The sequence below is a fragment of the Narcine bancroftii genome, chromosome 11 (assembly GCF_036971445.1).
Source record: "Narcine bancroftii isolate sNarBan1 chromosome 11, sNarBan1.hap1, whole genome shotgun sequence".
NCBI lineage: Eukaryota > Metazoa > Chordata > Chondrichthyes > Torpediniformes > Narcinidae > Narcine > Narcine bancroftii.
In genome coordinates, this window is record NC_091479.1 from 87,071,898 (window position 1) to 87,088,671 (window position 16,774).

At 41.3% G+C, this 16,774-nt stretch overlaps 1 protein-coding gene across 5 annotated transcripts in view; it reads left to right on the forward strand.

The window, feature by feature from the left end:
• Nucleotides 1-16,774, forward strand: part of met (MET proto-oncogene, receptor tyrosine kinase) — a 106,774-nt gene that overhangs the window by 47,600 nt on the left and 42,400 nt on the right. For all 5 annotated transcript variants that reach the window (XM_069903869.1, XM_069903871.1, XM_069903870.1 and 2 more), the window contains one exon: nucleotides 11,126-11,314. In XM_069903869.1, the coding sequence (XP_069759970.1) occupies nucleotides 11,126-11,314 (189 nt within the window). The remainder of the gene's footprint in view (nucleotides 1-11,125; nucleotides 11,315-16,774) is intronic.

The window sequence follows — 16,774 nt, forward strand, 5'->3', positions numbered from 1 at the left end:
GCTGTTGCTGGAAGGCCTGGACAGCATGCATATGGAATTCAGTTCCCCTCAATACATATCATACTGAACATATACTTTATTATTTATGTATTTGTTGTACATGCCTGGGGGTTTATGAGGGCTCAAGGATTCCATGAAGGAGTCGATGGCCTAAAAGGTTTAGGGGCCCCTGATATAAACCAATGGTTGATATTCCCATGACTTTTACATACAGTATATCCATATGTACTCTATATTTTTGGGTGTGAAATTTCAATGTTAATAAAAATATTGAAAAGGAAAAGATATCTCCATTCAAAAAAGTTATCTCCATTCAAATTCTTGCAACATTCCTTGCCACCAGTTCATAAACAATGTTCTCTCTTGGTCCACCTTAATGGTCAGCCTTTGTATATTAATATTGCCGGCCTATTTGACTGAGTCACATAAATATGATGAATTCAATGCATCACAGCAATCTACCATCAAGATAAGAAAACAAATCTGTGATGATTTACTGAGAATGGTGAGGGGGAATCGAAGAATTGTGGAGAAAAGTGGGAAATCAGATAAATTATTAATGTAATTTACAAAGAGCCACGGTCCAGTTAATGAGCAAAGGTTAGGCTGTAAAGGTTTAACTCGGCAAGATTTTCTAAAGATAGCCATAGAGCTAGAGATCTCAAGGATGACATTCTTAATAAAACCATGGTGATTGAAGCTCACACCATCATGCCACAAAAGAGCCAACTGAAGAATAGAGAAGTTTGCACATGTGCAAGGCCATGGGAAGATTTGAAAGTGAGGATGATTTCTGTTTGGGCAAGGGATTCGCGGAACATATCTTGTACATTGAAATTCACCAAGGGTGGAGGAAATGCAGGCAATGACTTTATTGGCCACAGAAGACCTGAAGCAGCGTTCCCTGAACAAGGAGGACATTTCCAATGTCCTGAAATGGAAGGCCTCATCTTGAGAACCGAGGAGGTGAAGGCGGAGAAACTGGGAGAAAGAGATAGCATTCTTACAGGAGACCAGGTGGAAGGAACCTGGAAAATTGTTGGAGATTAGGAGCAGGGAGAGAAGGTCTAGACTCTAGGCCATCCTGCAGTAATTACTCCAAGATGCTTTATGTATTCCCCTCAATTGGAGAGTAAAATGAGAAAACGACATGAGGATGGAAACATTGGCAAAATGATTGCAGCGTTTTGTTCTTGTGATAGTAGACATGCATTTATTTGTATAAAAACCATTGATGTCTATTATGTATAAGGTGTTTTATTTTAAGCTTGGTGTGCACACACTGAAATGGTGTCACAGTAAATGTGGGTGCTCAGTGATTATTGTTACATGATACTCTTTGAAACATGAATAAAGAAATTGCTGAAATCACCCCTTGTGTATTAGCAGAGCATACAAAGTAACATTATTAACTGTAATTAGCTGGCAGCAATGTTTTTCACCACGAACGTGATCTAAACTTAGATAGCAACCTCATCTATGACTTGCATCATGTCAGTGGACAAAGCTGCTTTCACAATGTAGGAAGGAGAGTGTGGCTCAGCAAATTTTACATAATAGACATTGATTTTGAATTGTGTGGTGGACAACGTGTGTGTTTTTGGAGATGTTTAAACCATGAAAAGATTACAATTCACTGAAAGCCTTATGATTCTGAATGTATAGCCTTATTTTTAATCCACTGTTGTTGTTGTTGGTGATTTCTAGCCTATGCCAAGATTTTTCTTTGTTCAGCGAATGTGTAAGACACTGCAAATTACTGTACTTATTTATCCATGAAACCAGAGGCATTGACAAGTGCAGTTCATTTCTTTTTGTGAAATCTAGCAAAAATTCAGAATGTGCATTCCAAATATGTTTCGAGTCGATTGTACAGTTTGTTTTGTTAATTATTTTACCCGGTGTCATTTCAAGAGGGGTTGACAAGCACGGTGTGACAGAATATATAGATACGTTTTTGGGAGATAAATTGGGAAAGGTTTGTTAAAGTAGGTTACATACAAAGACTTTAATAAAACAGATCTTATTTGAAATACTGGAGCTCTGGTAATGCTAGACATATTGGCCCCACAGCCTTTGCAAGAGCTTTGGAGAGTGCCCAAGAGACTTCACTAATGGATTGTTGTTTTCAAAAAGGCAACAGATGAAAGAGCTTGTCGGAGCCGCAGATTGTCTGGAGCTGTTCTAAGAGGGTCATGTGGTTTTTCAAGCATAGAGAATCTCTCAGAGAGAGAGAGAGAGAGAGAGAGAGACACACACACACACACATCACTTCTACAGTGTTACAGCCAGCAATAGCAGCTGGGACTGGAACAGGACAAGCTGGCAAGCTTGTGGAAAATCCCATTTGGAAGACAGGTTGTGAGTTCAAAGGCCTTGTGGTTCATGCAAAAGGAGAGGACTGGCTGTCTAATATTTCGTTTGGAATAAGAGAAACAAAAAGGAACTCTGGTGACCTGAAAGAAAAAGGTTATCATCTGGAGAACCCCGAAGGGGTCAAGTTTTATCAGCAATATACAGGAGTGGCTGGTTGAAAAGGAATCAGTTGTGGATGTCCTGGAATGACAAATCTCTCTGAAACCTGATAAGAACCTTCCTGAGTGGTAACCATTTACCTTTCAAGCACCAAAGCCTGGTGAACTTTATAAATGTTAAATTCCTTGCACAATATAAGAATTGCCTGCAACTAGTGAACTTGGAGGAATGAGAAGTGAGATTGGACTGTGAACCAAAGAGCTTTTCTGAACTTAGGCACACATTACATGCACGTGCGCTTAGAATTAGAAGGGGGTTAAGTTAGGTTGGTTAAGTCAATAGTAATGTTAAAGTGTGATTCTGTTTTCATGTTTAAAGATAATTAAAAGCAACTTTTGTTTAAGTAACCATTTATCTTGGTGAATATCTATTGCTGCTGGGTTTATGGGTCCTCTGGGCTCATAACAATGGAAGAAAATGGGATAATTTTATTTTTATTCTAACTTGGAATTGGTCTCAAGATTAAAGAAAGCCAAACATCAATAATGCCCAGCATGAATGAACATTTATTGAAACTTTATGTTGGTTAAGTTGGAAACCAACCACATCCATACATCAACATGCACACACAGAATAAAATTAACACCATGGTAAGATTCTGTTAAATGCTCCTGTTCTTAACATTTCATGGTTTTACTGAGATGCCTTCAGTACTCTTCTCCTTCATCCTCTGCATTGAGTACCAGTAATTCAAACAACCATGAGACACACAGGAGACTGCAGATGTTCCAATCTGAAGCTAATCAAAACCTGCTGGAGGAATTAAGTAGGTCAGGCAGCATCAACAGGAGATGAAGAATGGGTGACATTTCATGTGGAAGCCCTTTATTTCTCAGCAGGAGAATGGTATTAAAAAAGAGAGCTCAGGCATGATCCAATGGCAGAATAAACTCAATGGGCCAAATGGTCTAATTCTACTCCAATGACATGGCTCATTGCTCACCCCACCCTATCTTTGTTACCTCTAAACCTCATGCCATTTTGTTTCAAACCTGTCCTTAACATTTCAACAGTCTTGAAGCAATGAACAAAAAGTTCAATTTCAAACTTACTGTCATGTTTAAAGCAGGTCTCCATGCTGTTGACTGCAGCCAAAATCTACAAATGTTCATCCTATTATTTATTATAATTGTTTGTGAACCACATGGAAAGGTGAGGAAAGTAAAATGGGATCGGTGTGTTTATATTTTAAAAAATGATGCCTGATGCTTGGCTTGGACTGAGTGATCTGAAGGCAATGTTTCTGTGATGTGTGATTCTGTACCTCATATCCCTGTCTCTAATTCCCTTGGTATTTACAATCCTATCCAACTCAGCTGTGAATATATGTAAAGGTCGAGCCTCCTTGGTTTTCTAGAACAAGGAATTCCATTGATTCACAAGTCAGCCTTAAATGGGTATCCGCACATTCTGAGTCTATAATGCATGGACCTAGAGGTTCGCATCAAGGGAAATAAAAGAATATAAGAAATAGGAGCAGGAGTCGGCCATCCAGCCCGCTCCACCATTTCAATGAGCTCGTTGGCTGATCTGATGATAGGCTCCTCTCTACCTACCTGCCTTTACCCCATATTCCTTAATTCTCTTACAATGTAAAAGTATAGCCAACCTTGTCTTAAATATATTTAGTGAGATCGCCTCCACTATTTTCAATGGACAGCGAATTTCACAGATTCACCAACCTCTTGGGAAAGCAGTTCCTCCTCACCTCCGCCCTAAATCCTGACCCTAATTCTGGTCTCTCCCACCAAGCTGCCAGGAGTGTGGTCAGATGGGGAGTTCCAGAATTGGACCCAGTAACAAGAAATGAACAATTATACATTTCCCCAGAGGTATAATTGATAATGTGGAGAGAAAATGTTAATTGCGGTGTTCCCTTACATTTGCTGCATTTTTCAGGAGGGGCTGTTCAGTAACCAAATTAGCATTTTGTTGCTACTATGCATTGATGATGGAGGAAATGACTGTTTAGGATGATTGATGAGATACCGTTCAAGTGGGCTATTTTGTTTTGGATGGTATTGAATCATGTCAGAGCTGTACTCATCCAGACAAGTGGAGAGCATTCCATCTTTGAGGAGTCATCGAGTGAGTCACTTACCACTGGAGACTCTGCTTCTGCCCAGACTGTTCTTCCAGCCATGATGTTCTTGTTGCAGGCTCAGTTGAACATCTGATCAACAGTGACATTGCACCACCCCTCCACCCCTGCTCTTTCCCTGATGTTGATGAAACTCTGCAATGATCATATCACTGATGGGAGTTTAAATTCTATCTTGTCAGAAATGGTCACGGTCTGGCATTTCTGGTATGAATGCTACTTGCCACTTATTAGCTGATGTCTGACTGCTACCTCAGTCTTGCTACATGCAGGCAATGTTGCTTCATTTCTTGAAGAATCCCCAAGTGGAGTTGAACATTCTTCATTCATCTGCAATGATTCCCTGTGCGATCTTGGTAATGATTTATATTCTGAATGGAGTCGGTGACCAGTGGGGATCTGTTCTGGGACCCCTTTGCTTTGAGTCTTTTATAAATTACCTAGATGGTGTAGTGGAAGGGAGGGTTAGTAAGTTTGTAGATGACATAAACGTGGGTGGTGTTGTGGATAGTCTGGGAAAGTTGCCAGAGATTAAAAAGGAACATTGATAGGATGCAGAGCTGGGCTGAGAAATGGCGGTTGGAAAAAGTACAAGATAGTTCATTTTGGTGAGTCTAATTTGAAGGCGTTGTCATACCCATGCTCCTGTTCAGCTCCGAATCATGGGTCCTCTACTGGCATCACCTACGGCTCCTAGAATGCTTCCATCAGCGCTGTCTCCGCTCCATCCTCAACATTCATTGGAATTACTTCATCACCAACATCGAAGTACTCGAGCTGGCAGAGTCCGCAAGCATCGAATCCATGCTGCTGAAGACCCAACTGCGCTGGGTGGGTCACGTCTCCAGAATGGAGGACCATCGCCTTCCCAAGATCGTATTCTATGGCAAGCTCTCCACTGGCCACTGAGACAGATGTGCACTAAAGAAGAGGACTGCTTAAAGAAATCTCTTGGTGCCTGACCCATTGACCACTGCCAGTGGGCTGATATCGCCTCCAACCGTGCATCTTGGCGCCTCACAGTTCAGCGGGCAGCAACCTCCTTTGAAGAAGACCGCAGAGCCCACCTCACTGACAAAAGACAAAGGAGGAAAAACCCAACACCCAACCCCAACCCACCAATTTTCCCTTGCAACCGCTGCAACCGTGCCTGCCTGTCCCGCATCGGACTTGTCAGTCACCAACGAGCCTGCAGCAGACGTGGACATTACCCCTCCATAAATCTTTGTCCGCGAAGCCAAGCCAAAGAAGAAAGAAAGAATTTGAAGGCAGAAGACAATGTTCATGGGAGGACTCTGAGAGATCTTGGGGTCCATGCCCATAGCACATTCAAACCTGCTGCAAAGGTTGACGGTACTGTTAAGAAGGTGTTGGTCTTCGTTAACCATTAGATCAAGTTCAAGAGCAGTGAGGTAATCTTATGATTTTGGTTAGACCCTACTTGGAATATTGTGTTCAGTTTTGGTCACCTCACTACAGCATATATGTAGATGCTCTAGACAGGGGACAGACAAGATTTACAGGGATGTTGCCTGGATAAAGAGCATATTTAATGAGGATATAGTGAGTGAACTAGGTCTTTTCTCCTTGAGTGACAGAGAATGAAGGATGACCTGATAAAGGTGCACAAGATGATTAGAGTCATTTATTGTGTGGATAGCCAAAGGCTTCTTCCCAGGGATGAGATGACTCCAACCAGGAGGCATCATTTTAAGGGGCTTGAGAGTAAGTACAGGGGGGATGTAAAAGGTAAGTCCTTTATGTAGACTGTGGTGGATCCAAGAAATGGCTGCCAGCAACAATAGTGGAGGCGGGTATAATAGGATATATTAAGATAGGTTCATGGAATAGGGAAAAATGGTGGGTTATACAGTAGGGACATTCTAGGTCGTTGGTAGAGTAGGTTATTATTGTCAGCACAACAATGTGGGCCAAAGGGCCTGTTCTATGCTGCAGATTTCTCGGATCTAACTTATGAGTATTTGGTTTTGGACACGGGAACTCCTGCAGTGATGTCCTGGGACAGACTGAAACAACGAGCAATGATCAAGGAAAAAGATTAATTAATAATATATTATTTTAGTGATTTGTAATTTTCTCATCCTCCTAGGGGTCAATGATTTAGTGAAGGGTTCAGTGCTAGAAGTTGGCAGCATCCTAGTTGGCATATGTCTTCTTCTTTGGCTTGGCTTCGCGGACGAAGATTTATGGAGGGGTAAATGTCCACGTCAGCTGCAGGCTCGTTTGTGGCTGACAAGTCCGATGTGGGACAGGCAGACACGGTTGCAGGGGAAAATTGGTTGGTTGGGGTTGGGTGTTGGGTTTTTCCTCCTTTGTCTTTTGTCAGTGAGGTGGGCTCTGCGGTCTTCTTCAAAGGAGGTTGCTGCCCGCCGAACTGTGAGGCGCCAAGATGTATGGTTTGAGGCGATATCAGCCCACTGGCGGTGGTTAATGTGGCAGGCACCAAGAGATTTCTTTAGGCAGTCCTTGTACCTCTTCTTTGGTGCACCTCTGTCACGGTGGTCAGTGGAGAGCTCGCCATATAACACGATCTTGGGAAGGCGATGGTCTGCCATTCTGGAGACGTGACCTACCCAGCGCAGCTGGATCTTCAGCAGCGTGGACTCGATGCTGTCGGCCTCTGCCATCTCGAGTACTTCGATGTTAGGGATGAAGTCGCTCCAATGAATGTTGAGGATGGAGCGGAGACAACGCTGGTGGAAGCGTTCTAGGAGCCGTAGGTGATGCTGATAAAAAACAGTAATCAGGTATTTGGCTTGATTGAATGTAACTCAGAAGATTGCCTGTGATCAGAAGCATGCCTTCATATTGTTTGTGAGGACTCCTTCAGACGCAAAGACAGGGAACCTGGCTAATTATGGATTAATCAGCTCTCCCGCTGCCTCCCTACCCTACCCCTTCCCTCTCTAGCCTGCAACCACCATTTAAAACTCCCTGTCTCTCCAACCCTCTCCTTTCATTTAATGTTGTATGTTGGTCCAAGTTCTGGACCACTTCCAAAACATAGCCTAATGTGGCTCAATTATGATTCTCTTGTGCTACTCTTGAAGGTGTTTTGTTGCATTAAAAATACTAACATAGTCATTGTTCTAGTTCTAAAATGCCATTCCTGTCTTTTAATCCTCAATAGCCCTGTTAGGATGCATCATGTCAGTGAGAAGACTTGTGGGTGGTTACTCCTGTCTTGACAATAAATTTTGTAGAGCATGTTTCTGTGCCTGAACCCAAGTTTCCTTTTTAAATTGTCACCTAAGAGAAAAGTTCACATCTACTTCTCAGGGAATTTTAGATTTAGACATGCAGCATTGTAACCAACCATATCCACCAATTAACCTACAAACCCCATAGATTTTTGAAGGGTGAGAGGTAAGTGAAACACCCAGAGGAAACTCAAACAGAAACAGGAGAACCTACAAACTGATTACAGGCAACACCAGATGTCACTGGTGCTATAATAGCATTGTGGTAACCACTACTGCCTCAAACAGAGGCATTGCCTTGAACATTTTGGTTAGAGCTCCAAACATCAGTAATTTCAGGCTGAAAGCTGGGGCTTACTGATCATTGGTTATTGCCATAAATAATTTAAAAAACTGCCAATATTCTCTGTCTGACACAAATAAAATTGATTGATGCATACTCTCTGAGGGTGAAATGACAAGAGAGGTCAGTGTTAATGGAAAATCTATATTCAATTTTATCTTTGTCATGGAACTCAGATGCTAAGAATAAATCAGACAGTGAGTAATGACACCTGATATTGCAGCCATTCCTGAAATATTGAGTGCATCCATAAATTAAGGGAAAGACTTGTGCCTTTCATAATCATTTCAGAACATTCCAAGTTCTTTCTAGTCACTCAGTCAGTCAGTCATTGTGTAACATGGACAACAATCTAAGGAAAGCAAAGTGCAATGTGATCATAACAAGATAATCTGTTTCAATAATGTTAATTAAAGAATAAATATTGGCACAGTCCCCAGGAATATTTTCCTTACTCTTCAGAAGGTTGCCATGGGATCTCTGGCATGCACTTAAGAGAGACAAAACCCTAATTGTGGCATCTTACTCAGGAGAACTGCATCTCCATCAGGCTGAAGCATCAGCTTGTCTATTTGTTCTGAAATCACTAGTTTTCAGGCTCAGAGATCAGAATCCTACCAATTCATTCAGAGCTGACAAAATACAATCCTTAGATCAGAGGTGGCCAATATATGGCCCCTGGGCCAACTGTGGCGCATTGGCCATTTTTAAGTGGTCCAGGTGAATTTTAAAAATAAACTGGAATAGGGCCCCATTGGAACATCGTCTCTCACAATAAATTGCACTGTCTGTACATTGCACTTCTTAGTTTCAACACTAGATGTCACTGCCATTTTGAACAACTGTTGCAACACTATTCATTGATCAAAATGTTCAAGTCAGTTGAAAGAAAAATGTTTCCCCTCAGTTGATTAAACATGGCAGAACCGAAAAGACGGAAAATAGCAAGGGAGTGTTGAAAATTTCAGACACAGTGGGAAAATGAATACTTTTTCACGGAAGTCAGAGAGGAGTGTGTTTGTCTGTTTTGCAAATAATCTGTTGATTTTAATGGTTTATCTTTAATAGCTGATCTACAGATTTACACATTGCAGCATATAATCATAAAGGTGGACACTTGAACTGTATTCACTGAGAATCGAGGAGGAATGTTGGAGACTGCCTTGATCTTTTCTGCACCCAGTTTTTTTTTATTTTGCACTGGTTTTGAATGAGAGTTTTAAAAAGTTTTATTGTATTCATTGAAATTAAATTTAAGAGCAGCAGAAACAAAAATGCCGACTGCAATGTGTGAGCACATCGATAAACTACTGTAGTGTCAACAGTTAAACTGTTCATGAGTGTTGTAGTTATTTTGCTAGAAAATGAATTTTCACTGCCACCAGGGTGTTCTGGTTTAAATAGACCATTTTTCTTGCAGTGTAACTGGTTGAAAACTGCCAGGCTTAATATTGTTTGGCCCGTGACTCCTTATATTTTTCTGTATGTGGCCCACAACCAAAAAGGTCTGGAGACCCCTGCCTAAGTAGATAATCTCCATAAATGGATAGAGCCAAGGGAGTAAGATCCCTTCAGATCCTGGAAGGGAAAAAAAAAACAGAGGTGTGAAACATGCTGCCAGCTTCCTGTCATTTGCTGACCACTGGCATGCATTTATCCTGCCAGTTAGTTCCAGTCTAGCAGTAAGCTTGTTGAGGCGAGTGTCAGCATTGCAATGAGAGAGTCAGAAAATTGTTGAGACCATTCTGAGACTGGAGGCCTGTGACTAATGGTGTGCCTAAGGGATTGCTATGGGGCCATTGTTGTTTGTCATCAATATCAATGATAAACCATATAACCATTTACGGAGCGGAAACAGGCCGTCGGCCTTTCGAATCCCCACCGGTTCACTAGAACAACTCCACTAGCTCAAACCTCCCGCTCTCCGCCAATAACCGTCCAACCCCCTCACCTCCATGTACACATCCAACCTTTTCTTAAATGACAGAAGGGACCCTGCCGCAACTTTCTCATTCGGAAGATCATTCCATTCTGCCACCACTCGCTGAGTGAAAAAGCCACCTCTAATATTTCTCCTAAAGTGTTACCCCCTTACCCTTAACTCTTGGCCTCTTGTTCCAACCTCCCCTGCCCTCAGGGAAAAGCGTCAGATATACTCAGAATTTTGGAATTTGCTCAATATATATGCGCCTAACGAGGAGGATCAAAAGTTTATGCCGGATATTTTTTGACACACAAAGAAATATTGATAGGAGAGGATTTTAACCTTAATTTGGACCCAATGTTGGAATGTGGTAAGTGGGATCAGAAAATTTGCAGATGACACTGAGATTGGAGGTGTTGTGGACAGCAAAGAAGGTCTTCAAAGCTTGCAGAGGGATCTGGGCCAGCTGGAAAAATGGGCTGAAAAATGGAATTTAATGCAGACAAGTGTGTGGAAGGCCAGGCGCAGTAAATGGTAAACTGGCACTAACAGTACATCAGAGCCCCACACGAGTACGTCGGGTGAATTTCTTTTCAACTTCTGATGTCATTTTTGCTGCTGAGAATATTTCAGAAAAGTGAGAATATTGGTTTAAGTGGTTTTCAAATAACAGAAATGGAATAATAAATTAATACAGAAAAATCACAAATACAGCGGGTTTTTATTTACAGTATTCAGCACCTATGCGGGTTAGTAGATACCGGATAAGGGAATTTTACAGTTGCTTGTTGTGTTTTGCACGATTGGTGAACTAGGTATTTTTTACCTATTTCTTTTCCTTTTTTTTCCTGTTTGCTTGAGGCTGCCAGTTGCTTGAATTCCAGAAAACAGATTCTTTTTAACATCAACTTTACATAATAAATAACCTTCTCAAGCCATTTTGAATGCCATTGTAGAATTAATTGAATTATCCCTTTCTAATTTTTGTTTTCTTCCGGCAGAGTTCATCGGGCAAACAGAGGGTTTGTGGAGGAAACAGTCGAATTCAGATGGAATCTACAAACCCTGCTCAACGACTGGACCTGTTTCTGGGGCAATTCCAAAATACCTTGTTAACTTCAATTGCAGTCTTCACACAAGGAAAAGTAACAGTGGCGAATCTGGGAACTGCTGATGGTCATGTTATGCAGGTAGACTTTGAATTATGCTGTTGGCATATTATATTATCCTGAAGAAATAAATACTGAAGTTTCTTGGAATGGAGTTCCCCATGTCCGTGATATCTTTCACCATTGACTCCAGGATCTGCGCCATATTATTTCTACTCCACCTCTGCTCCTGCCCCTGTGAATCACGCAGTGTAACCAAACCAATGAATTTCACTCAATTCTTTCTGGCTTGAGGTCTGCACCTTTTCTCTTGATAGCACCCAGCAGCAATTCCGCTGAGATGCTGTACTTGAATCTGCTCTTGGCTCATGCTCAACAATCTTGCTGAGCTTCTGAAGCTTCTATTTGTGGATCGCCCTTTATCTTCAGCTGAGCTCACATTCTGTGGGAAGCCTCCACAACGTAGAAATGTAAAAGCCAGAAGTGAAAATGAGTTAATGCAATGCAATTATGAACAGGTTCTTTCTGGACCTCTTCAAAAACAACCATAGAGAGCACACTGGTAGGACAGCTACTTTGCAACCCCAATGACCCATGGTTTACCCCAGGGGTGGGCAACCTTTTTTTCAAAAAAAACTCACTTTCCACCTTGAGCATTCTCTATGCCATAAGAGGTTAGTAAGGGATTGCTTAAGGTGGTATGTGAGTGGAAAGAAAAAGGTTTGAAAAATCACTGTTTTAATCAAACCGTTATATACACAGTTTCATAAGTCCAAAGGAAATGGGGCAATGACAAATTTTCTCAAGCAAAATATTTCATTGACAATTGGATTTAAAGCAGTGGTTCTCAACCTTTTTTTTTAACCATCACATACTACCTAACTAATCACAGAGCACTTATGGCATGGGGAATACTTAAGGTGGAATGTAAGTTTTTTTTTAAAAAAAGGTGCCCACCCCTGCTCTATCCTAACTCCCAGTGATGTACAGTATGTGTGCAGTCTGGATGTACCCCTTGTGATGGTGTGGCCTTCATCCGGGTGCACTGGTTTCCTTTCATATCCCAAATACATGCTGGTTGGTAGCCACTGTAAATTGATTCAATTAAGTAAGTGGAAGAATCTAAACCAGGGGTTTTCAAACTTTTTATTTCCACTCACATACCACCTTAAATAATCGCTTACTAATCACGGAGCACCTATGGCACAGGGATTTCTTAATGTGGTATGTGAGTGAAAAGAAAAAGTTTGAAAATCATTGATCTAGAGTAATTGATGGAAATGTTGGGGAGAAAAAGTTACAGGTAAAGCTAGGTGGGGAATTGGATTGTTCTGTGAGCAATGGGCCAAGTGGACTATATCATAAGGAAATATAAAGAATTGCATATTGACATCACCCTCATTTCCAATCCCTGATTTTCTTTGGCTTAGAAGCCACAGGGGTCCTCCAGGGCTGTGTGCTGAGCCCATTGCAGTTCAGTCCGCTGACCCACGACTGTGCAGCTAAACACAGCTCAAACCACATCATCAAGTTCGCTGACGACACGACCGTGGTGGGCCTTATCAGTAAGAATCATGAGTCAGAATACACAGATGAATGAGGAGCAATCACTAACAGACTGGTGCACAACCAACAACCTGTATCTGAACATTAATAAAACAAAAGAGATGGTTGTCGACTTTAAGGAGGCCCAGGTGGACCACGCTCTGCTGACCATTGACGGCTCCACCATTGAGGTTGTCAAGAGAATTAAGTTCTTGGAGTTCACTTGGTGGACAGAAGCTCCATAGCCAAGAAAGCCCAACAGCCCCTCTACCTCCTGCATCTTCTTCCCTCCATCCTCACTACATTCTACAGAGGATATAATGAGAGGATCCTTTGCAAGTGCATCACTGCCTGGTTTGGAAGCTGACCCTCCTCAGACAGCAAGACCCTGCAGAGGATAGTAGCAGAAAAGATCATTGGGGGCTCTCTTCTTACCATGAAGGGCACTTACACAGTTTATGCAGGCGAAAGGCAATAAACATTGTGAAGGGGTCCACATACCCTTCAATAAATTGTTCTCCTCTCTGGATTCTGGTAGGAGATACTGCAGCACTTGGGCCCTTGTGTCTAACTGGGCAACAGCTTTCTCCACCCCCCCCCCCCCCATGAGCCATCATACCTGAACTCTCAGAACATTTGTGGATAGGGTACTATGGACTGTTTCTGTATACTTCTTAATATTTGAATGTGTTTAACTTATATTTATGTAAATATGCTCCATGGTTCTGGAGAAATGCTATCTCATCTTTACCATGTGAGCATGGTATGAATGATAAATAAAGCTGACTTGACTTGACTTTCATGCCAATATCCTGGCAAACTCTGGGTGGATGTTAGCCTGAGCTAGAAACTCAATTCCAATGGCTTCAGTAGCCTGCTGGGTCTAACTTTAATTTTCAGGCCCCATTAGCATGTCATAAGCCAACAACATTGCAGAGTGGGCAAACAGTGGATGCCTACTGGCGACAGGGGGAGAGAAACATGCTCACCCTTTGGAACTTCGATGGGCTCTGTGAAGTCCTCGCCAGGGTGAAGTATAGTCCAGAGAGGCAGTAGCCTAAAATTACTTGTTCAGCAAACAACTGCTAAATAAACCATCTAGAAGGGAGGCTTTGACGACCAAATCATCTATTCTCTGACTGGAGAAAAAAAACCTGAGCAGAGCACATCCCCATACCCAGAAGTTTGATACCAAGTTAAAGCTAGGGCATAATGTGACAGTGTATATAGATATGTTTTTGGGAGATAAAGTGGGAAAGGTTTGTTCGAATAGGTCACATACAAATACTTTAAAACAGATCTTATTTAAAATACTGGAGTTCTGCCCCATGCTAGACATGTTGGGGCCAACAGACTTTGCAAGAGCTTTGGAGAGTGCCCAAGTGACTTCACTAATGGATTGTTGTTTACAAAAAGGCAACAGATGAAAGATCTTATTGGAGCTGCAGATTTTCTGGAGCTGTTCTAAGAGGGTCATGTGGTTTTGCAAGTAGAGAGAGTCAAACAGGCTTTCTCTCAGAGAGAGAGACACACACACACACACAGGTAGGTTTCGTCAGAAAGACACTGGAGTGGCTGATTAAAATTGAATCAGTTCTGGGTGCCATCGTACAATGAATCTCTCTCTGAAAACTGTCCCTTCCTGAGCGGTAACCATTTACCTTTCAAGCACCAAAGCCTGGTGAACTTTAAAAATGTTAAATTCTGTGCACAGTATAAGAATTGCCTGCAACCAGTGAACTTGGAGGAATGAGAAGTGAGATTGGACTGTGAATCAAAGAACTTTTCTGAACTTACACACACATTAAATGCACGTGTGCTTAGAATTAGGAAGGGGTTGTTAGGTTAAGTAAGTCAATAGAGATAAGTTAAAGTGTGATTCTATTTTCATGTTTAAAGATAACTAAAAGCAACTTTTGCTTAAGTAACCATTTGTCTTGGTGAATATCTAATGCTGCTGGGTTTTGGGGTCCTCTGGGCTTGTAACAATAATGATATTGTTTAACAAACCTGAGCCATCCTTTAGTTATGGAGTAATTGACAATTTGGTCCAATGAACAAAGGCCCTTTCTCTTACAAAACAAAGAAGGGAAACATGCTCTGACCATATTGCCAAAGCCATACATGAGTAATTGAATTGGCCACAATGACATGACTTATTCTTATAATTTTTAAGTGTAGCTATTAATCATTTTTCAAAATAAACAATCTCAGCAAAGTGATTCATTTATCTGATCACACAAGACAATATCTCAACAAAATATTATGCCTTTAAAGTGCACACCCAGAATTTCCTTAGCACTGTTTGGTCACTGCCTGGTACGTCATATTGTTGGCAAAGCTAGTGCTATGGCACTAACTTTAAGGAACTATTTAGAGAATCCCCTCTAAAATACACTTTAGACAGTTTTGCAGTTATTGAAACTGGTCTTGGACTACTTCTCTTACCATCTTCACCTGACAAGAAGCATGAGGTAGCGGGAGGTGGAGATGGAACCAACAGAGGAGAGGGAAGTTCTGACCTGCATTCACCAACTTCCGTCCTTGGGCGAACCAGTTCCTCTACCATGCTATGGTTCATCCAGCTCTAATACTTTCAATGGTGCTCCTCAAAGGTTGTTGAGTGAACCACAGGCATCCAAGATGTTTGACAGCTTTTACAGTCAATTCGGCTTTGTGCTGGGATTCAACTAGCCAGCACCTTTTTCTCCGGGCGGAAGTAGCAAAGACCAGAGGACATCTGTACAAAGTGAAGGGAGAAAAGTTTAGGGGAGACATCAGGGGAAAGTCTTTTTTACAGAGTTGTGGGTGTCTGGAATGCCTTCCTAGGGGTGGTGGTGGAGGCTGAAACATTAGGGGCACTTAAAGGATTCTAAAATAGGATGATAGAAAAATAGAGGGTTATGAGGTAACAAGGGTTTAGGTTTTTTTTTGTTCGGTTGACACAACATCTAGGGCCAAAGGACCTCTACTGTGCTATAGTCCTGTGTTAAAATATTTCTGTAGGATTTGCAGTCAGCAGCCATTGTGCTGTGCAGGGTCTTACCAATTAGGTATTGGAAAATTCATACAAATTAATATTGGGTAGGCAGTTCGCGGCGAGTATGTGTGTAATCAAAAACTATACAGTCAATTTAATTCTGTTTAGTAGCTCAATCTTAAAATTTTTAAAAGCATTATATTTCTGGGCTCCTTTCATGGCAGTCTAATGTGATATTAATCATCATATTACATGAATGGCTGCTTTTCACATTCTTCAGATCAAATGGCATAATTAAGTTAATCAGGTAATTGGCTCACGAATATAAATAATTATTATAATCGAGACTGTCAAGTTGATTCTTGAGTATCTGAAGGAGTATTGTGATGTGAGGTTTTCTTCACTGCATCTGTTTCTGCCTGTATTTTGTGTCCACCCACTATTACGTCAAGTGGTTTTATTACTCCTTCCAGTGTGGTAGATTACACAAACTCACAAAAACATGAGCAACAAACAAAGGAAATCTAAATCAAGGAAACACTTGTAGGGTTTTCCTCTGGGGAAATAAATGATTAAAGGGGAGATAATATTTTCAGGGGAAAAGTAGACAGAAATAAAAACTTTGTGAACAAAGATCTTGAATTACATCCTGAAATTGAGTTGTTCCATTAGAGAAGTGATTTAAAACCATGAATTTGTTGGGATGATCGCAGGTAAGAAGTGCAAAGAGAAGACTTAAAATACTGGGAATAATTCTCCTCGAGTAAACAATTGAACAAGATGTAGGGGGAGTCTTTTAGAAGGACAAAGAAATAGGGAAAGATGACTTGCTCTATCAGTGAGCCTGAGGAAGAAGGTTATGGGAAATGGTGGAACATGAAGCAGTAAGTAGTGAAGGCAGAGACACTGCATCGTTTTTAGAGAACAAATTACAAAATAATTGAAATAGAAGAGGAAACAAGCTAGTGGGAATAATTTTAGCCTTAAAAAGAGATGGCCCAGATACATTTGTATGA